General features: G+C 35.3%; 1 protein-coding gene across 2 annotated transcripts in view; it reads left to right on the plus strand.

Annotated features, from left to right (window-relative positions):
- trappc9 (trafficking protein particle complex subunit 9) overlaps positions 1–24,059 on the plus strand; it is a 217,634-nt gene that overhangs the window by 130,752 nt on the left and 62,823 nt on the right. Inside the window, exons 18-19 of one of the 2 annotated variants that reach the window (XM_079441154.1) lie at positions 6,454–6,596; positions 14,756–14,866. In XM_079441154.1, coding sequence (XP_079297280.1) covers positions 6,454–6,596; positions 14,756–14,866 — 254 coding nt within the window. Of the gene's footprint in view, positions 1–6,453; positions 6,597–14,755; positions 15,783–24,059 lie in introns of those variants that run through there. The other variant, XM_079441153.1, reaches the window with a different exon arrangement.

The following is a 24,059-nucleotide window of genomic DNA, read 5'->3' on the forward strand; positions in this document are numbered from 1 at the left end:
AATAAATTCCTACAAAAATTATTTAAACTACAACATGGCGTGGACTACTTCTCTACCCCGCTCTCTGTATCCAGTCTATTAACTCTTTAACTTTCTCTTTTATCTCAGTTTAGTTCAGTTTCAATTCAGTGCTGCTTTATTAGCATGGCTATTGGAGTCCAATATTGCAAAAGCATTAAGGATCCTTTCGCTCGCTCTCTCTCTTTCTCTGTAGTAATGGTCTGTAAAGAGCATGTAAATGAAAATGTCAGAGATCTTTATGAAGTGTATTGGATTTCACATCCTCCTCTTGTAAGCCGTGAAACTCTGGGGTCTTAATAACAGTTAGGACATTACTGAGGGGCAGCAGGCGTTTCAGACGGGTTAAACGAACGTCTGCGTTTGCATGAGAAGAATATTTCTGCGGTTAATATTGCAGTGGTGCAGCAGTGATATTAGGCCGTTTGAAAGCTTTTGACAGTCTGAGGTGATTCTGCAGTGATCACCTTCACGCTCCCGCTGGAGCTCTTCAACATTCATCCGTTTCAGCCCGAAGGTCTTTGCTGTGTGTTTATGAAACCTGAAGATCTCATTTCACACAAGATTTTGTTTTAGTACATTCTGTTTCATTTAGTCTGCCTGCATCTTATTCCAGCCATTCACATTTACAGTATGTTAGTTAGTTCATTCATTTGCTTGTTCATTATTCTTTCCTCATGTGTTGATGCCTTTTATTGAATGTAGTTATTTTTCATTCATCATTTCATTCATTCATTAACTTTTTGTTTGTTGATTCTTTTTAGTTTATTTGTTAATTCATTCAGTTGTTAAAAATTATTTCTTTAACCTCTTCTCAAGCCCCCCCCGCCCCCCCCCCCCCCATTTTGGCATGGGGACATGACATATCTAAAATAAAAAGGTATTTCTAACTAGATACATAATCAGCATATGTTCACAAAGCTGACACTTGACACTCTACTGTTCAAGACATAGAATTACTCAGACTGTTATGAATATGAAGATATATAAGCTCAAACATAAAACTATAACATATTTTTATATTATATTCTTAAATGTTAATTGAGTTTATATCACTCATTTATTTATTTGTTAATTTATGCATCTGCTTTTTTTGTTCATTAATTTTTCTTTTGTGCATTAATTTATTTATTCATTAGTTCATTTATTGGTACGTTCATTAGATTGAATAAATTTGTATGTATTACATATTTTATGTATTTTTAGAATTCCTTTTATTGGTTTGTTCATTTCATTCTTTCTTTCATTCATTCATTCTTCGATTTATTGAATTCAGTATTTTTTCAGTTTGTTGATCCACTCATTTAGTTTATCATTCATTCACTTGTTTGCTTGTTTGTTCGTTCATTCATTTGTTTGTTCTTTCATTCATTGTCCTTTATTCATTTGTACATTCATTGGTTTTGTCATTTGTACATTCATTATAACCATTATTTTATTAATCTATTCATTCATTAATTTTGTTTGTTGAATGATTTATTCATTCATTTGTTAGTTATATTGTTTCGATAATTTTTGTTGGTCATCTATTTGTTCATTAGTTCATTTTTTCAATTCTGCATTCATTTGCTTATTTGATGGTTCTTTCATCAGTTTGTTCATTAATTTGTACATTTCATTTGTTTTTAAATAATTCATTAATTTATTTCTTCATTAGTTCATTCAGCGTCAGTATAGATACTTTCGAGTGATCATAAAGCAGGCTATTAAATTCACTGAGTGTCAGCACATCTTTCTCTTTCTCAAACACACACTTTATGGTTTGTTCTATCTTTAGCTCTCTGTGTGATTGAAATAGCATCTCTCCGGAGGCCGGCAACTCTCAGCGAACACACACACACACACTCAGTAGAGCGTAGCGATTGGACGGGGTGAGGTTTCACACAACAGGAGGGTGAATGTGGATCACTCCAGTGGGCCCTGCAGGAAAACCCTACAAACCCAAATACACACACACACTCGCTTGTCGTCTTCTCTCTCTAGAAAGCATCACACACACACACTCTTTTTCTGTTCTCTCAGAGCCAGAGGTCTGCGCAGGGCGCGTGAGACGGGAGGCCGTCAGAATAATGAGGCCAATGAGATCTGTCTTCCCTATAGATCTCTTCCTTTCTATCTTTGTTCTCGTTCTGTAGTTTTATTGCCTCCTCATCCTCTCAAACTCAGAAGTGATGCTGTCGGCCCCTCATTTAAGAAAATTAAGAAGATCAAGCCCTGCTGGAAAACATCTGCCGCTCGCATCTTTCTCACCCTGAGATTGTGATGTTCCTGTTTCACATCTCATATATATGGACATGAATCTGTGAAAATATCCCCTATAAATGGTTATTTTTACACACAAATTTGTATTTGTTCCTTCATTATACTCTGGACTGTCCTGTCCTCTAAAAAAGCTCACCGTAGGCAAATTTGATCAAAAATACAGTAAAAACAGATATTATGAAATATTACCATTTAAAATAGCTGTTTTCTATTTTAATATATTGAAGCATTTGATGCACAATAAATCCTTCTTATTATTATCAGTGTTAAAGCAGTTGTGCTCCTTAATATTTTTGTGGAAACTTTTTTCCCATAATTCATTTAATAAAGTTTTTAAATATAAATATATATTTTGTAACATCATAAATGTCTTCACTGTCACTTTTGATCCATTTAATGTATCTATAGAGAATAAAAGTATTAATTTATTAAAAAAAAAATCTGCTGACCCTGAACATTTTATTAATTCATTTGTTTATTCATTAGTGTCTTTACAATAGCCTATTGTTTTGTTGGTTTGTTTATTTTGTTCAGTAGATGTTTGTTCATTTGTTAATATGATCAGTAATTTGTTACCTACATAGTGCTGCTTGTCTTTAATTTTGTGCGTTTGCTTATTTGTTCATCTCTTATTTGATTTACTCATTCATTTCTTTATTTCTTCATTCATCTGTATATTTATGCATGCATTCCTACACAGCTCTTGGATTTTTGTGAGATGCTGTAGTTTGAGGTTCACATGTTTTGTTTGAGACACGCATTGCGTGTATGTAAGTTCTGTTTTGCCCCTTCAGAGAGTGTGATTTAGATTTTCCCAGGCCTAAACTTCACGTATAACATCCATGTTTACATCACCTGTTTTAGTGGGATGTTCTTGGTCAGGTTATGTTATAAAGTGGACCAGAATCCAATCCTTGAGCAGTCTGAAGGTGCATCTGCATGAAAGCAGTTTTCTGTTTTGATGGGTCTTGCACACAGATTACACTTCTGAACTGCATTTGCATGATGAGATGGCACTCTATTTTAAACCGTTTGCTCTGGTGAGGTCTGGTAAGACGAGGCAAGATGAGTGACAGTGATGATGGAATTTTAAAAGGTTTCGCTGTTGCTTTTTAAGCAGGAAATGCACTTTAACCATTTAAATAATGTTTACATGATGCTCCCCCTTTTAAGTAGATTACAGAGATTACAGAGGCATGGGGAAAATGGGAAAGTTTGTTCTGGAAGAATCTGCTGTTCTGGCAATATGCAGCGATGCAGAGAAGGCCAAGATGACACACACACACACATTCTCTCAGCCCCCGGACTGACTCAGCTTGTCCTCCTCTTTCTGCATTCACTCCATTCACTCGTTCATTACCAGAGCTTTGTTTTTTCATCCTATTTTTAATCTTTTGTACTTTATTTTCTGCAAATATTTATCTTCTTTGTAGTCATCACCATGGGATAAAAAAAAAGTTGCACATTTTTTCTTGCAATTCTGAGTTTATATCTCACACTTCTGACTTTTTTGCAAGAGAAATCTCTGGAATTGTGAGATATAAAAAAAAAAGTCTGAAATTAAAAAAAGAGAGAAAAAAAAAGTTAGTTTTATTTTTTGTTCCGTGGTGGAGAAATAGCAGAATAGTGGTGTGTAAACTCCAAATTCTGAAGGAAAAAGTCAGAATTGTGAGGTAAAAGATCACAGTTAGCTTTTCCTTATTTAATATTATTCATTATTGTGAACTCAGAATTGTGAGAAAAAGCCAGAATTGTATATCTCACAATTCTGACTTTTTTTGTGAGATAAAATAATTGCATATTTGATATAAAATATGAATTGTAAGATATAAACTCAGAATAGCAAGAAAAAAGGCAGAAATGAGAGAAGTCTCAATTACCTATTATTTTTTTTTTTATTCCAAGACAGAAAAAACATAATTGCAAGATGTAAACTCAGAATTGAGATATAAATCAGATTTGCAAGAAAAAAAATTCAAAATTGTAAGATGAGTTTATAAATTTATTTAGAGTTCTTCTGAATTCTGTCCTTTGTACCAGCAATGAAAATAAGCATTTTTTTCCACAATTTATTTACCCTACAAACTGGACTTTCCTTCATTTGTGGAACATACAGGTACAGCTCAAAAAAGTAGAATATCATGAAAAAGGTCAATATTTGTCACTCATTTCAGAAAGTGAAACCCATATATTATATAGATTCATTACACACAGAGTGAAATATTTCGAGCCTTTATTTCTTGAAATTTTGATTATGGTTTACAGATAATGAAAATCCAAAATTCAGTTTCTCAGAAAATTAGAATATTAGATAAGATCAATAAAAAAAGATATTTTAAACAGAAATGTCACGCTTCTGAAAAGTATGGTCATTTCTATGCACTCAATACTTGGTTGGGCCTCCTTTTGCATGAATTACTGCATCAATGCGGCATGGCATGGAGGCAATCAGCCTGTGGCACTGCTCAGGTGTGATGGAAGCCCATGTTGCTTTGATAGCGTCCTTCAGGTCGTCTGCATTTTTAGGTCTGGTGTCTCTCATCTTCCTCTTGACTATACCACACAGATTCTCTATGGGGTTCAGGTCAGGCGAGTTTGCTGGCCAATCAAGCACAGTAACACCATGGTCATTGAACCAGCTTTTTGTACCTTTGGCAGTGTGGGCAGGTGCCAAGTCCTGCTGGAAAATGAAATCAGCATCTCCATAAAGCTTGTCAGCAGAAGGAAGCATGAAGTGCTTTAAAATTTCCTGGTGGATGGCTGCGTTGACTGCGGACTTCAGAAAACCCAGTGGACCAACACCAGCAGATGACATGGCAGCCCAAATCATCACTGACTGTGGAAACTTCACACTGGACTTCAAGCAACATGGATTCTGTGCCTCTCCACTCTTCCTTCAGACTCTGGGACCTTGATTTCCAAATGAAATGCAAAATTTACTTTCATCTGAAAAGAGGACTTTGGACCACTGAGCAACAGTCCAGTTCTTTTTCTCTTTAACCCAGGTAAGACGCTTCTGACGTTGCCTCTGGTTCAGAAGTGGCTTGGTAGCCCTTTTCCTGAAGATGTCTGAGTGTGGTGACTCTTGATACACTGACTCCAGCTTCAGTCCAGTCCTTGTGAAGCTCTCCCAAGTGTTTGAATCAGCTTTGCTTAACAGTATTCTCAAGCTTGCGGTCATCCCTTTGTTGCACCTTTTCCTACCCAAATTCTTCCTTCCAGTCAACTTTGCATTTAATATGCTTTGATACAGCACTCTGTAAACAGCCACACCTTTCAGTAATGACCCTCTGTGACTTACCCTCTTTGTGGAGGGCGTCAATGTTCGTCTTCTGGATCATTGCCAAGTCAGCAGTCTTCACCATTATTGTGGTTTCAAAGAACAAGAGATACCCTGAATTTATAGTGTAGGGATGGTCATTAATTGAAACTCAAATGTAAATATTCTAATATTTTGAAATACTGATTTTTGACTGTAAGCTCTAATCATCAAAATTAAAACAAAACTTTTGAAATGTTTCACTTTACATGTAATGAATCTAAAATATATGAAAGTTTCACTTTTTGAAATAAGTTACAAGACAAAATTTACTTTTTCAGGATATTCTAATTGTTTGAGTTGTAAAGTAAGAATTTCAGAGCTGGTTTTGTTCCATACAGCTGAAGCAGAGAGTGACCAGTGGCTTTCAAGCACCATAAAGGACAAAAAAGTACCATAAAAGTACCAAACAGTAAATATATCTTATGCACGACACTTCAAGTCTTTTGAAGTCATATAACATCTTATTTTGGTCTCTCATACAAAGCTATCAAATGACTGAGGGCAGGACACAAGATACATGGACTACTGATACGGTGCTTTTATGGTGCTTTCATGTTATTCTTGGAGATTGACTGCCTCTACATGCTTTCATGGTATGAAAAAGACCAGTGTGAAGAGTTTAGAATGATGTGAGCAATGAGTAAACAATAACTCTTTTCTATTTTGGATGAACTGATCCTTTAATGTTCCTGTTAAAGGTCATGTGATCATAAGAAGCCACTCAGGGTTTATGATTGTGTGTCACTGATTTGCTTTCTTCAGTTGTAAATGAATTGGTCTGTGTTTCCATGATTCTGGTCTGTTTCAGTGATGTGTTTTTTCCCCCTCTCTCTCTGTCTGTCTTTCTGTAGACGCTGGAGGCTGTGTTGACCTTTAAATACAGCGGAGGAGCCGGTCAAGTTGAGGGCTACTACCGCGAGCTCAGTCTGGGGGTCAGAGTGGATGTTGAACCTTCAGTTTTCTTCACACGAGTCAGCACTTTACCTGCCACCAGGTATCAAACAATACATTTACTCCATACTCAAGAGGCAAGCCTCTGCCTGCAACATGTCTTAAACACACCATATTTAGCTCTTTGTTGCATTTTTTTTAAAGGACAGTTATATTATTACCCAGGGTTTCTTGTGATTTAGTGTATTTTTTTTCTACAATTAAAGGAACAGTTCACTCAAAAATAAAAATTCTGTCATTAATTACTCACCCTTATTTTGTTCCAAACCCATAAGACCTTCATTCCTCTTCAGAACACAAATCAAGATATTTTTGATGAAATCCGAGAGCTTCCTGCCCCTGACAGAGAGGATGACTAGCAATTTTTTGCTCAGCCTTACTTATTTGATCCAGAATATACAGATGGTGAACAAAGAGAGATGGACGTTCTACGTTACAACGCAGAACCACATGCATACGTCAAACTCTCGTTAACGCGTGTCAATAATGACTGATATGGAAGAGAAGAAATTGTTGAATAAAGTCTATATTTTTGTTGTCTTCGTGCACACAAAGTATTTTCATAGCTTCATAAAATTAAGGTTGAACTACTGATGTCTCATAGACTATTTTAATGATGTCCTTACTACTTTTCTGGGCCTTGACCTTGTCAGTTGTGTTACGGTTTATGGAGGGTCAGAAAGCTGTTGGATTTCATCAAAAATATCTTAATTTGTGTTCCGAAGATGAAGGTCTTGCGGTTTTGGAACGACATGAGGGTGAGAAATTAATGACATAATTTTCATTTTTGCGTGAACTTTCCTTTTAAGAACACTTTTTTTGCAATTCAAAATTACTTCATTTTAAATGCAACCTCATGTTTTTAATTGTGAAATCATATATGCATCTGTTACACTTATTGGCATATTTTAAATACTTAACTAACTTAATTTGAAATCTAACTTAAACAAAATTTGGACATTTTGCTTCTTTGTGCAGTTGCAAAAATAGTGTTTTTAACTGTAAAATCATATATTCATGTGTTCATCCACTTATAGGCATAGTTTGCACTGTAATATAATGTAAGGGAAACAGGTCAATTTAGCTCAAAGGTAATCATTTATGATTTTATAGGGAATTTGAACAGACTCACTGTTTGACGGCTGATCACTGAGTCGGCCAGCGATTCAGTGGACGAGCCGTACGGAATCAACTCTGCACTGGATATTAAAATTAAAGCATTATTAAATAGCACAGTAACAAGATCGGCAGTTTAAGACATTAACTTGTAAGCACAAAACACAAGATACTTCTCTATATTGTTACTCAGGGCTTCTTGCAAAAAAAATAAATTGCAATTGAAACTGACTTGTATGCATGTATGTATAAACATGGGGGTGTGGATTTTTCGATTATTTTTAAGTCTCAAAAAGTTTGAAAGTTTAGCTATTGATACCGTGATGCTGTTGTTTTTAGTGTAAAGCAATAAAGAAACCTGACATTTCAACACCACCAGAGCACTCTGAAACCACTCTGAATCCATTTAGGTAGTTTACAGCATGACATACTGTACAAACACACTGTCCTGTAATGGTAATGAGTGCTCAGTTACATTATTAAGGGCGAGGTCTCATCTGCTGAATGAATACAGCCACACAGGTCATTTGTGACGAAGCCGCTCTGCTCTAGTCGACCTGAACTCTGATGTTTAGTGTGATACAGCAGAGGTGGCTATGAATGACTGCTGCTGAGATGGAGAGAGGGATAGACTGATGGAGATGGATGGAGAGAGAGAGAGACTGATCACACCTTAGTAATGACCACTTGAAGTGACTCATTAGCTGTAATAATATCTACTGTCTCAGTCATCTTGATCATCCATCATTTCTGTCAGATGGATCGGCTGCTCATACACACTCCGTTTCTCTCTACAGCACTCTGCATTTATCAGTAAATCAGCTGTTTAATAATAGTCTGGATTATCCAGTAAGAAGCTCATTTTTGAGAAGCTATGCAGAAAGATATTTTTAATACGTCTTATTCAAATGTTAGGGGTTTGATTAATTTTAGCAAGTCAGTTTGTTCTATGGCTCATTTTATGTGCCATTTTATCTTTTTTAAGCTAAATAAATATTATAATAACATTAAAGTAGCTGAATATTACTGTTTATCACTGTTTTTTATTAGGTATATTTGCTGTAAAAAAAAAATATTTCCTTGGTTTATAGCAATGTATATTAAAATGATGATAATAATAATAACCAACAACAATACAAACAATAAATATGATCAAATGTAACTGAAATAATATCATTTTAGTTAAATAGTTAAATATTGTGTTTAGATATTTTGTTAAAATAAATATTAAAATGTGACTATTTCTAGTTTTATTATTATTATTATGATTATACTGTTTTTAAAACAGTGTTGTAAATTAGTCTTTTTTTGTTAGTCACATTTAGTGTCAGTTTATGAATTTTTAAACATCTTTTATTCAGTAATCTTTAACTGTAAAGTAACTTATAGGTGTATATATATACAGTATATTATATAAATGGCTTGACTGTCAGTGTAGTTGTGCTGCTGTAAATTATGAGCAGATTTTAGCTTGGCTGCAGTTTGAAAGTAGCTTCCTCAGCACTGCTCTGTGTGCCTCATACTGAACTTTATTTATTCAAGCAATGGCTGTAAACCTCAAATTATGATTAGCTCATTCTTCCACACGAGGCCAAGAAAGTTTAATTCGGCAAACTGGACACTGGCCAAGAACAACAGCGGCACATAGAAATGCAAAGTCCTGCTTGTGGTGAATGGGTGTGAAATATTCAGCAGTCTGTTAGTGGATGTGTTTCTCTGATGGCTTCAGGCGCTCTAAGAATAGCAGCACTAAATGTGGACACACCTCATTACATCCCTGCGAGGACAACAGGTTTAGAAAAGGAGTGTGTAGTGTCTTTATTCTTATAAAAATCCCAAAAAGGTGTTATAGGGTTAAGGTTAGACTATAGGAGTTATAATTATGAGCCAAAGAATGTGTGTGTGTGTGTGTGTGTTAATCTTGATTTCTATACATTATTATATTACTACAATAACTTTAAATGATTCGTAAAATAATAATAATAATAGTTATTATTATAAATAATATTGCTGCTATTGTTATTATTATTATTGAATATTTTTTTTAAAACTTAACATTTTAATGCAACAATTGTTGATTATTTGATTTATTATTCAATTATATTTTTATGGGTGTGTATATATATATATATATATATATATATATATATATATATATATATATATATATATATATATATATATATATATATATATATATATAATTTCTTAAAAGACAATATTGTGTAATTATATTAATATTTTTATTCAATAATAATAATTTTTATTTCCTGTTTATTAATTGTTGTATTTATGTATCTTATTTTTTTTTTTAAGAATTTTAAGTCTAACATACAGTACATTATGTTCTTGATTTATACAAATATATTGTATATGTATATTGGAGTTTTCCTAAAAAAATAAAATAAAATAAAAATAACAAGAACCACGTGTGAATTTTAACAGCCTAAAGGCTTATTGCTTCAATATATATATATATATATATATATATATATATATATATATTTTTTTTTTTTTTTAACACACTTTTGTTCATAAACTTGGTTACTCTATTCGTGAATATACCTTGAAGAGTTAATTGAAATTCAGTGTTTTATGAGGCATTTTATATTCCTTCTATAGAATTCCTTCTATAACACATCATATATGTATTCAGTCCAGGCTTGATAAGAACGGGAAGCGTTTACACACGTACACACTCAGACACGCTAATGTTCACAGCCTCTTGAAAGATCCACTCGAGCACGGTGCAGTTCTTCAGCTCACTACCTCTGAGGAGATGAAATAATGTTCCTGAGATGAAAATCTTCTAGACATTTTTGAGCGGTGGGTCCAGACAAATGGCCCATCGTCGGCTCTGAATAATGCAGGCAGAGTAAAGGTTCGTTCCACACCACAGATCTGATGAATACTCATTGGTCTGCCTGGATTATTTCTCTTTAAAGCTCCTTAAAGATGCGGGAGGATGCTTTCCTAACACGTAAAGCGGCCTGTGACTAATGTCTATGTGTCTCATTCACACCCACACCTCTTATGTGTGGACAAATGTACAGCGTGTGTGTGTGTGTGTGTGACCAAGTAAATTCAACAGGATGTTGTAAAAAGCAACAGTTTAATTACTAAATTCAGAGACCATTAACACGCCCACAACTCACACTTCGCCATTGCTTTTAGACACACTTAACACACAAATAATACTGGAAGACCATTAAATGAAAAACAACCTGTCTTAAAAAAGCTTTTATCTCTGGTGTGGTGTGAGCGGATGTAGTGAGACGAGGAACTCTGGAGGAAAGAAAACATTCAAATGCCAAATAAAAGAAAGCTACAGTCTTCATGACATTTTATCTTCCACAAATTCAGTGCTTTAAAGGATTGTTTGGGGTTCAATGCAGCTTAAACATGTGCATTAATTCACTTATAATGGAAGCATATTGGACGAAGCATTCAGGATGATTCAAAGCAGAAACGCGCAACTCATATTAATATTAAATTGGTAACTAGTTAAGAAGATGAAGTAGTAGTAATTGATAATAGATGGCAATATAATAAATTTATGAAAATCTGTTATTGTTTACATTTTTTTGATATTCTTTGTAGTAAGTAAATGTGTATGAAATATATTATTGTTGTAGTAATATATTATAATTCCATTTAAATAAAAATGTATATACAGTGGTGTGAAAGTGTTGGCCCCCTTCCTGATTTTTCATTTTATTGCATGTTTGTCACACTTTAATGTTTCAGATCATCAAACAAATTTAAATATTAATCAAAGATAACACAATAAACACCCCCCCCCCCACCCCCCGTTAAAATATAACTGTGGTTTATCACACCTGAGTTCAGTTTCTCTAGCCACACCCAGGCCTGATTACTGCCACACCTGTTCGCAATCAACAAATCACTTAAATAGGACCTGCCTGACAAAGTGAAGTAGACCAAAAGATCCTCAAAAGCTACACCATGTTGAGATCCAAAGAAATTCAGGAACAAATTTGAAAGTAATTGAGATCTATCAGTCTGGAAAAGGTTATAAAGCCATTTCTAAAGCTTTGGGACTCCAGCGAACCACAGTGAGAGCCATTATCCACAAATGGAGAAAACATGGAACGGTGGTGAACCTTCCCAGGAGTGGCCGGCTGACCAAAATTACCCCAAGAGCGCAGCGACGACTCATCCAAGAGGTCACAAAAGACCCCACAACAACATCTAAAGAACTGCAGGCCTCACTTGCCTCAGTTAAGGACAGTGTTCATGACTCCACCATAAGAAAGAGACTGGGCAAAAATGGCCTGCATGGCAGAGTTCCAAGACGAAAACCGCTGCTGAGCAAAAAGAACATAAAGGCTCGTCTCAGTTTTGCCAGAAAACATCTTGATGATCCCCAAGACTTTTGGGAAAATACTCTGTGGACTGACGAGACAAAAATTTAACTTTTTGGAAGGTGTGTGTCCCATTACATCTGGCGTAAAAGTAACAGCATTTCAGAAAAAGAACATCATACCAACAGTAAAATATGGTGGTGGTAGTGTGATGGTCTGGGGCTGTTTTGCTGCTTCAGGACCTGGAAGACTTGCTGTGATAAATGGAACCATGAATTCAGCTGTCTACCAAAAAATCCTGAAGGACAATGTCCGGCCATCTGTTCGTGACCTCAAGCTGAAGCGAACTTGGGTTCTGCAGCAGGACAATGATCCAAAACACACCAGCAAATCCACCTCTGAATTTACATTTACATTTATGCATTTAGCAGACGCTTTTATCCAAAGTGACTTACATTGCATTCAAGTTACAGTTTTTTTTTTTTTTTCTACATTTTATCAACTCTGAAGAATGTATATACTGAATGGCTGAAGAAAAACCAAATGAAGACTTTGGAGTGGCCTAGTCAAAGTCCTGACCTGAATCCTATTGAGATGCTGTGGCATGACCTTAAAAAGGCTGTTTATGCTTGCGAACCCTCCAATGTGGCTGAATTACAACAATTCTGCCAAGATGAGTGGGCCAACATTTTTCCACAGCGCTGTAACAGACTCATTGTAAGTTATCGCAAACGCTTGATTGCAGTTGTTGCTGCTAAGGGTGGCCCAACCAGTTATTAGGTTTAGGGGCAAGCACTTTTTCACACAGGGCCATGTGGGTTTGGATTTAGTTTTCCCTTCATAATAAAAAACTTCATTCAAAAACTGCATGTTGTGTTTACTTGTGTTATCTTTGATTTAATATTTAAATTTATTTGATGATCTGAAATATTAAAGTGTGACAAACATGCAAAAAAAAAAAATATATATAAAATTTTCATTATAAGTTTTTACTTATATTGTTGCTTTCATGTAGCTCAAACAATAGATGACACTCACAAAGTCAAGGTCATGGGTTCGATTCACAGGGAATGACTGCATCGGATATTACTTTACACAGCCAGTGTTAGCAATTCTTTGACATTCAGTCAACAGGTATAATCTTCTTGTGGCTGTGCTGTCAAAATGGTGTGTACATTATTTTTTGCATTTATTGTACAGCGTCTTTCTCCACAGACTTCTACTGTAAGTGCATTACATGTTTATTTGTAAAGCACTTTTCACAATCCATGCTATTTCGAAGCAGCTTTGCAGAAAATCTCGCTTTATTGTCTTGAAACCTCTAGTGAGCAACCAAAAGCGAATGGGCTGAACAAAAAATGTTTATTTCAAAGAAAGATTATGATTGCAAGCCATTTTTTCTTTCTTTTAATGAGATGCAGAATGTGAATTAAGACAGTAAATGGGGTCAAATTCAGGATGTGTTTAACTTGAAACGTTCCTCTGTGTTTTCCGTCGGTGACGTCATTGGACTCCGCTGCGGGAAAACTTTAGGCATCTGCTCACGAGTTGAGAGAGATTGATGGAGAGCGAGAGAATGAGGGAATGCTCGGTGTTGAGTAAGCATTGGTTGGCATTCGCTCTCAATTTCTCTCTGCTATTTAAAACTTGGCAGCATCTCTTGTAATGATTCATTCCCTACTGATCACTAAGAAATGAGAGAGAGAGATACTGTATGTCTTGACTGTTCTCCTTGTGTGTTGACACACAGCGGCCATCATATCATTCGAATCCGTGACTAATGTTATAAGCAGACTTTGGGAAGAAAACACAAGCAGGGTGGAATTTGATTTGTGTGTATTGTGTTACTGTGGTGGGTTTAAGAATTTGTTTCCATAAATAAAGATGCAGGTAACACACACACACATACACACACAAAGCTTTCACTACATGAAAGAGATGCTAACCTTTGATGTTTGAACAGAAGATGACAAGTACATCTGCATGACCTCTTGTGCCCATCTGGTTTGGTGTGTGTGTGTGTGTATACTTTTATTTGTGTGCTTGTATCAGTAGTATAAACTAATGTCAGAATTAATATCAAAACTATTTAAATCAAGCACATTTTGTAGATATAATAAAATGTTATGTTTATATTTGAAGTGTCATGCTCACCAAGTGTGTATTTAAAAAAAATCCAGTAAAAAATAAATAGTTTGAAATACTTTCTTTTTTTTTTCTGATACATTTTCTTTTTTTCAGGATTCTTTGATTAGTTCAGAAGAGAAGCATTTATTTGGAAAAAATAAATGTGAAGTTTTTTTTTCATTGAATAGATGTTTATTTCTACCATAAAAATATTGCTTTTTAACAGTAGTGTATATTGCATGAAATGTTTTTTACATAAAAATAATACAAATAATTACAATGAAGTAATTACAAAAAATACAATAACAATTCTATATATTCTAAATATCGTTCATTAAAAACTTGAAAAAAGTTTGTCCAGTGCAATATGATTTCTTTGCCCTAACTAACTGTGACACAGACAAGTGAACCTTAGCAAAACCTTTTCCCTGCTGAGTTGTGCTAACCCCACCCACAATGAAATCTCATTGGTCTAAAGTCTGCTGCTGCAGTTGTGCACATTTACAAGTTTTACTTGATTTTTTCTTTGAATGAGGACAGAGAGATTGCTATTCAGACTTTAATAATTAAATGAAGTGTGAGTTCTGTACTTCATTAATGCTTCCTCGGTTTGTTTTTCTCCATGTTTCTGCAGTACTCGTCAATGTCATCTACTGCTGGATGTGTTCAACTCTACAGAACATGAGCTCACGCTGTCTGCCAAGAACAACCAGGACCTGGTACTGCACGCCAGCGAGTGTCAGAGGTACACACACACACACACTCTCACACAGACTCCTCCTTGACTGGCGTGATGTAACGCCGTCTGTCTGGCTGATTGAAGTCTATAGACTGTCAGACGGCATTACCTGACCCTCTCCTCCACTGACAGCTCTCCATTTCATGAAAGTTACTCTCATGAACCAGAGCTGCAGCAGGTCACACTTTCTGACTTTCATAGAGCTTCGGAGAGACACACACACACACACACACACGCTTGCAGTGTATGCGTATACGTCACAGCAGGTTTTTGATGTGTCTCTCTGAAATTGCCTTTAGGGTCTTTTTTTGAAGATCTGCAGAGAAATGCAATCTTAAGGAGGCAGGATTCACCACATGACATGCTTTTGTTTGAAGGAACGAAAGATAAAACGTAAATGTTTTATTCCCCGCCTGACTTAAGTGTTTAACATGAGAAAAATCATTATTAAAATTTGACTGTCATTTTTTAATTTGTTTCCTCTTTTGGAAGCTGATAATTTATGAACAGAAAATGTTATCATGTCATTTATTAAAGGGATAGTTCACCCAAAAATCAACATTCAGCCATCATTTGCTTACATCATTTTGAACCCGTATGATATTTATTTTGTGAAATACTGAAAAATGCTCTCAATGCTGCAGCTCCCAAATCACATTTGCATATTCAAACTTGCCATTTGTGATTGGTGGAGACACTCAGATGGTATTTTGTGACATCTTTGAAAATGCTAAATTAGATTTGAGAAATATAAAGGAAAGCAAGAGATAGGTACTTTTTTCTATATATAATTTTATTTAAATTTCATGTTTCAGGTAATTTGTTTATATAATAATACCTGTTCCCACATTTTGGAAAATAATTTGTTGTGCAAAATAAACACTAGCCAAGCAAGTGTGAGATAAAATTAGTTTACGTTATTAAAATAAAAAAATAAAAAAACCAGAAATGACATTTCATATATTTCTATTTCAAATAAATGCTCTTCTTTTGAACTTTCTATTCATCAAAGATTCCTGAAAAAATGTATCAGTTTCCATAAAATATAAACAGTTTTCAACACTAATAATAAGAAAGGTTTCTTGAGCAAAAATATTAGCATATCATAATAATTTCTGAAGAATCATGTGACACTAAAGACTGGAGTAATGATGCTGAGAGACTTTTCAAAACATTTTAAAAAAAAAAACCTTACAAAACTTTTGAAGCTAAATGCATTTTCTTGCGTTTTCCAACATTTTTAATGGTTCATTTTCTTGATTCCCTGTTGATTTTGAACCCTGTGTCACTGCTGCAGCACACACTTTCCTTTCTCTCTTTCCTGTCCTGTCCTGTCCACCAAAAGCATAAAGATCCCATCGAGTTGGAAATGTAGCCACCGTGAAGTACTTCATAGGCTTGTATTGGCTTGCAGAGCTGCCTTTTGCCCTTCTGACGCCCTGCGGGTGACGTCCCCTTCCCCCGATCACCTCCATGGATCACCTGATTAATGACTCGATCGGGAAACGTGCTGCTTTGGCCGATACCTGAATCAGAAATAATTGATGAACAGATTACAGAGTTCCAGAAGCTGTGGGGCAATTGATTCTGGAGGATGAAATATAAACGACTACATGCTGATCGATGTGTGTGTGTGTATGTATGTACTGGTTATCGATCTCGTGGAAGACTAAATCGGGTCTCCCCCCTTTAATGGCACTGTGTGTGTTATGCGTTAATGTGTAGTTCTTCACACTGATTCTTTCTATCTTTTCTCATAACAGGAGTTGTGTCATCTTGTGGTGGTTCTGTGTCTTTTCCCCTGCCTCGTTCTGTCGTTCTGTATGATGAATGCTTTCAGGGAGAGGTTTTTTAAAGGACGACACTATCCTCGCTGCATACCAATCATTCCTGTCAGTCATCCGCAGGCCGTTGGCGTGACAATGAGGTGTCCAGCGGTGCGAGGGCTCACCTTCACTAATCGATTTCTCTGAGCCTTAGATCTCTTTCTGTTTGAGAGAGATTGTTTCTGTAAGAGCTGAATATGCTGGAGTTTCTTTGGGTGAAGTGCTATTGTATTTAAGATTGGGATGAGATCTTGAACCCTTTGGTGCATTTTGTGTTTCTGCACTGTTCAAGGGCCCATTCTGCTTTTAAAACAACATAACATCAAAATTTATCCAATTATTTCATCAAGATTTTTTCTTGGTTTATTGTGAATTCTATTCTATTCTATTCTATTCTATTCTATTCTATTCTATTCTATTCAGCAGTGGATAAACCATAAACCTTTGACCTCAGCTTTTCCATCTATATTTTTCCATCAATATAAACAAACATAAACAAAATATAGATCAAGCATGTAGGGAGATTAAATTATTTATTTTGTTTTGGAAAAAATAAGAATAAAAAAAAACATTATTATAAAGACATATCTCCCAATTCCCAAATATTGTTCCTCTTTTTTACTGCACATTTTTATATGCCATCATATTTGAGCGAATAACTAATTCATTTCATAAAGTTCATAAACTTTTAATAAGTTTATATTGAGCTGGACTGGTGGAAGTCAAGCCTGTCTGTGTTCAGTCAGCTTTAATTGGGCAGATTTGTCAGAAGGTTTGAAGAGAGTAGGATATGATGTGCCATTTTTTATATAAATCTATTTTTTTTTTATCTAATTAAAAATAATACCTTAAGAAGCTAAGTGAACAAATAACATTCATTTACTAATGTAATAAATTAAGATATCTAGATATCACAAAACTAATTTGGCAAGAGAGATATAAATACTGTACTAGATTACAGAATATTACTTTACAGGAAATAATCTGAAATATAATTAGAACTATTAGTTTTATTTCTCTTTAAGTCTTGGTTATTATTTCTCCCTGCCTTGAGGTCAACTTATATATATATATATATATATATATATATATATATATATATATATATATATATATATATATATATATATATATATATATATATATATATATATATATATATATATATATGTATATGTGTATGTATGTATGTATGTATATATGTTGTCCTCAAGGCAGGGAGAAATAATAACCAAGACTTAAAGAGAAATAAAACTAATAGTTCTAATTATATTTCAGATTATTTCCTGTAAAGTAATATTCTGTAATCTAGTACAGTATTTATATCTCTCTTGCCAAATTAGTTTTGTGATATCTAGATATCTTAATTTATTACATTAGTAAATGAATGTTATTTTTTCACTTAGCTTCTTAAGGTATTAGTTTTAGATTTGATCTACTATAATTTCATTTCATTTATAATTTCATTTTATTAAGATGTTGGATGAGCTATTAGATGTTGGATTATGATCTGAGAAACTGTCAGATTGAATAGATTTTAATGTTCTCCTCTTTAATAAGAAGCATGAGTGTTTTTTAGCTTGAGAAATTATAAATTAAAACACTATGAAGTTAATGTTAGCAATGTTTTAATTTTTTTTCAAGTAAGCAATGATCATGCAGCATATTTATTTAAATAATCTGAGTATGTGTACAATTTAACAATTTACCGATTTTCATGGAACCACATTGAGATCCTTAGATATTTCTAACTGAATGATATAGGGCCTTAAAAAACTGATTTTGAAGTGATATTAAGATATCTTTAATGCATCTTAAGTTACAGGCATGCAGACATTGGGGAAAGAATATGAGAAGTACTTTTTCCCATTTCTGAACTGTCTTCTATTATTATATTGGTATTATAATACAACATGGATTGCTAAAGTCAACAGTTTCTACTAATGGACCTACCAATTTCTGTGTTAAAATAATATAATGATGCCGCCAACTTTAAGTCAGTTATTTGGCTCCAAATCTCTGGTGAAAATAATAATTTTGACCCGTCTACAAAATAGTGCTTTAATATGCATCCAGCCATTAAAAATGTTGGCTTTCTTCTTCATTTATGTATTTCTTTCACCTAAAAAAAAAAAGTTGGCTGTGGAGCTCTGGTAACACTAAATGATTGTGTTAGAAAAACCAGCAGGCTGCTTCATGACAGTCACAGTGAGTGTGTTTGTGATGACATCATACGTGTGCATGCTTATTTGAACTGCCAGTCACTCATTCACACACACACACACCATTAAGGGCACTGAACTTGTGACACATTGTGCATTTTGAGTTTTTGCACTCTTTCCACCTCTGTCGTGAAGTGTGTGCGCTCCGCTCAACTTCATTACCCACATAATTTAAACAAAAGCCTGTTGCTGTAGCAACAAGCCTCTAAGTGCTTCCTCCATGATGAAGGGCCACTTTTCCCTTTTTACTCTGTGTGTGTGTGTGTGTGTGTGTGTGTGTGTGTGTGTGTGTGTGTGTGTGCGTGCGTGTGCGTGCATCTCAAGTCTCAAGATGTAACTGAATATTTCTACTGTAGCTTTGTTTCAAAACCTAAGATGTCTATATAGGCAATATTTAAAGGCATCGTGGAAAATAAATCCAACAGACAGTAAAGTGAGTACAATTATGCTGCCTACTAAGAAACCTTGTTTAGGCCATTGCTAAGGCAGCATTGCATGCATTCATCAAAGAGATTGCAATCCCAAAATGTGCAGCAAGCTTAGTGAAAAGAAATCCAAGATGACAGATAAAATAAGGGACAAAAATGTTGAAGATTTGGGTATAATATTATATAAAACTAGAATGAATGAATAGCTGGCTCTGCAGAGTCCACTCCTGGATGTCTATAGCTATTTTTAAATTAAATAATAAATAAATAATTTTGTTCAGTGTGTGTGTGTGTATATATATAATGTATATACACTGAACAAAATTATAAACGCAACACTTTTGTTTTTGCCCCCATTTTTCATGAGCTGAACTCAAAGATCTAAGACTTTTTCGATGTACACAAAAGGCCTGTTTCTCTCATATTGTTCACAAATCTGTCTAAATCTGTCTTAGTGAGCACTTCTCCTTTGCCAAGATAATCCATCCACCTCACAGGTGTGGCATATCAAGATGCTGATTAGACAGCATGATTACTGCACAGGTGTGCCTTAGGCTGGCCACAATAAAAGGCCTCTCTAAAATGTGCAGTTTTATCACACAGCACAATGCCACAGATGTCACAAGTTTTGAGGGAGCGTTCAGTTGGCATGCTGACTGCAGGAATGTCCACCAGAGCTGTTGCCCATGAATTGAATGTTCATTTCTCTACCTTAAGCCGTCTCCAAAGACGTTTCAGAGAAATTGACAGTACATCCAATCGTCCTCATCGGGGTCTCGACCTGACTGCAGTTCGTCGTCGTAACCGACTTGAGTGGGCAAATGCTCACATTCGATGGCGTCTGGCACTTCTGGATGAATCCCGGTTTTCACTGTAGAGGGCAGATGGCAGACAGTGTGTATGGCGTCGTGTGGGTGAGTGGTTTGCTGATGTCAACGTTGTGGATCGAGTGGCCCATGGTGGCGGTGGGGTCCTAGTATGGGCAGGCGTATGTTATGGACAATGAACACAGGTGCATTTTATTAATGGCATTTTGAATGCACAGAGATACCGTGACGAGATCCTGAGGCCCATTGTTGTGCCATTCATCCACGACCATCACCTAATGTTGCAGCATGATAATTCACGGCCCCATGTTGCAAGGATCTGTACACAATTCCTGGAAGCTGAAAACATCCCAGTTCTTGCATGGCCAGCATACTCACTGAACCCATTGAGCATGTTTGGGATGCTCTGGATCAGCGTATACGACAGCGTGTTCCAGTTCCTGCCAATATCCAGCAACTTCGCACAGCCATTGAAGAGGAGTGGACCAACATTCCACAGGCCACAATCAACAACCTGATCAAGTATATGCGATGGAGATGCGTTGCCCTGCGTGAGGCAAATGGTGGTCATACCAGATACTGACTTTTTTTCGGACCCCCTAGACATTTTAGAGAGGCCTTTTATTGTGGCCAGCCTAAGGCACACCTGTGCAGTAATCATGCTGTCTAATCAGCATCTTGATATGCCACATCTGTGAGGTGGATGGATTATCTCGGCAAAGAAGTGCTCACTAACACAGATTTAGACAGATTTGTGAACAACATTTGAGAGAAATAGACCTTTTGTGTACATAGTAAAAGTCTTAGATCTTTGAGTTCAGCTCATGAAGAATGGGGACAAAAACAAAATCTATATATATAATTTTTTTTAAATGATCATTTTTAATAAATTAAATCATTTTTCAAAAAAAGTTATATCACAATTAAAAAATATAAATTTTTATGCTTATTAGCACATCACTGTAGAGAAACATAAACACATAATTTTTAATTTGTGAGAATGGACTCTTGCAGACGGAGGGATTTAATAACCTGTCATCTTTTCTGTGGGCTCATCTGAGGGATTGTGTGGTTTTGAATGTATAAAATTATCATTTCAATTGAATGACACAGTGAGTTAATGTGAAGTTGAGATACTGGGTGGGGTGATGCGGCGCTTCTATGGCGCAGTGATGCTGTGTGTGCCGGGGAGGCGGTCTATTAATAGCTCAGTGTTTCTGCTGTGGAGTCACGGGAGGGAACACACACGTGAGCTAAATATAACCCTCTCTCTCTCGCTCTCCTCTCTGAATAGACAGTCAGTGACACTTTCCAACTGCAGCAAAATGCCTTGATCGCATAAATGCTGTATATGTAGCTTTTTCTTCCTGAATACATATAATGAATAGATGGATATACAGATCAAATATTTATTCAATATATATTGAAAATTGATAAAACTGAAATTGATGTACTGCTGTAATTGCATGAAAGAAATCATGCAAACTGTTTTAAAATGCAGCTACAGTGCATGCATATAAATGGCTAGTGTCCCACAGATTGCATGTCTTTAACCATTTAATTCATTTTCGCTATTTTCAAGCATAGGAAAGTGTGTGTGTTTGTGTGTGTGTGTGTGTGTATATGAGTGAGTGAGTGTGTGTGATTTTTGTCCTTCAACCATTAGAGGTCTGATTCAGTTGTGCTTTGTCTTCTCTCTCACTCTAATTTTTGTTTTTCCTTTGTAGTGCTCATGCATAGAATGATAACACCCTCTGTCTGACTGAGTCCAGATGCATTGATACTGACAGCTAATGATGAAGAGCAGGGATGTCTGTGTTTGTTTCTTTGCAGCTGCAAGTGTGTATTGTTTCAGTTTTTACCTTTGCATATTTTGTACATCAATGATGAAAAATGTAAAAAACAAACAAAAAAAAAGCATTAAAATGCTGTATTATTCTTCATATGATAGTAAGATGGACACGTTTAAAAAAAAAAAAAACATCTTTGTATATTAGGTTAAAAAATCAGGTCATATATTTTTAGAAAAAAATCTTAATTGTCCTAAATACAAATTTCATTTTATTTATGCAAAGTGTCATTTTAAATATAATTTTACATTACATTTCTGTGGAACATTAACTTTAGGCATGAGTCACACTGGTTCACTTGACGTCCAACTGACTAATTGGTTAGTGAGATTGACTAGTTTATTTATTTCTTTTTTAAGTTTAATATTTTTAGTGGCGGTGTTTTAATTGGCCTGCTGACAGTGTGCTCTGTATGCTAACTGAAACATTAGCTGTTAACTGACAGGCAGTTTTCATGATAAAACTTTCTCTGAGAAGCATCATCTTTAAATTCACCAGTTTAAATTTGGTTTATTGTTAAAATAGTAACTGCTGAATTGAGTTTTCTCAGTGGGGTGTCTATAAGAGGATCTTTCTGTCTTTCTCGTTCTCTGTTGTGAGATGAACCTCACATCTCAAATCTCTATGCGTTGGATTTTTTTCTCTCTCTCATTTCTGTGAGTTTTTCTGAGCGGTTCATGTTTAGCGGTGAGACATTTGTTTGGAGTTTGAGTGAGTTCTCTTATGAGATTCCAGATTGCAGATCACTTCTCAGACATCACATTTATCAGTCCATCATGTCTCCGCGTCTCTTTTCACCTGTGTGTTGTTTTACAGGATCAGTTTACACGCAAATCAGATCTCATTTACTGCCGTCCATCAGTGTCAAGCTCAAGACACCTGCAGCCTCTTCACTGACATTAACCTCTCTTATAAACATCAGCTGACTAAACATCATGAATGACTGCATTAAACAGAGTGGAGGGAACTAAAAGGACTAGGTAGGAGGAAGGAAAAAAATGAAAGAAGGCAGACAAAAAGAAGAACTAAAAGAAATTCAAGAAGAGAACAGAGGAAGAAAGGAAGGAATAATGGTAGGAAGGAAGATGGGAAAGAGGAAGGATGGAAGGTAGAACAGAAAGAGGAATGATGAAAAGAAGAACAGCAAAGGACAGATGGAAGGTAGAAGTACAGAGGAAGGAAATATAGAAGGAAGGAATGAAGGTAGAACAGAAAGATGAACAAAGGAAGAAAGAACCGAGAAAATGATGGAAGGAATGAAGAACTAAAAAGGATGAGGAAAAAAAAAAGAAAAAAATGATGGAAGAATGGAAAAAGCAAGGAGGAACAAAAAGGAAATGAAGAGCAAAGAGGGAACGAAGGAAGGAAGAAAGGAAAAACAAAAAAAGGAAGAAAGAATGAAAAGGGGAAGGAAGATAAATCAAAAAAGGGAAAGTAGCTATATCGAAAAAGGAAAGAAAGACAAACAGAAAATTAAGGAAGGAAGAGCAAAATGAAAGAATGGAGAAACAAAGGAAGGTAAAAACAAAAGAAGGAAGAACAAAAAAAATGAAGGATGAACAAAAAGTAGGACGAAGGAAAAAAGGAAGGATAGTAGAAAGGAAAAGGGGAGCAAGGTAGAGCAGAGAAATGAAGGAAATTAGAATTATAGAAGGAAGGAAGAAAGGAAGGAAGGACAAAACAAGAAAGGAAGGTAGAATGAAAAACAGGTAGAAAGTAAAGCAAGGAAGGTAGCGCAAAAGGAAGGAAGGAAGAATGGAAAGAAAGGTAGCTAGATGAAAGAAAGTAAGGAACATTGAACAAAATTAAGGACTGAAGAATGGAAGGAATAAAAAATAAGATAGAAAGACAAGAAGCACAAAAACAGATAACCAAACTCTTAAATGGTAGAATGAAAGAATGAACTGAAATAAGTGGCAAAGCAAACAAATGAAACGAAACAGATCTGTAGAACACTACAATAAAACACTGGCAGAGCGAAATAATGAAACTGTAAAAGAACAGGCAACTAAAATAAACCTAAAGAATGACAAAGATAAGCAAAAT

Source organism: Barbus barbus (assembly GCF_936440315.1).
Source record: "Barbus barbus genome assembly, chromosome: 19".
In the NCBI taxonomy this organism is placed as follows: Eukaryota; Metazoa; Chordata; class Actinopteri; order Cypriniformes; family Cyprinidae; genus Barbus; species Barbus barbus.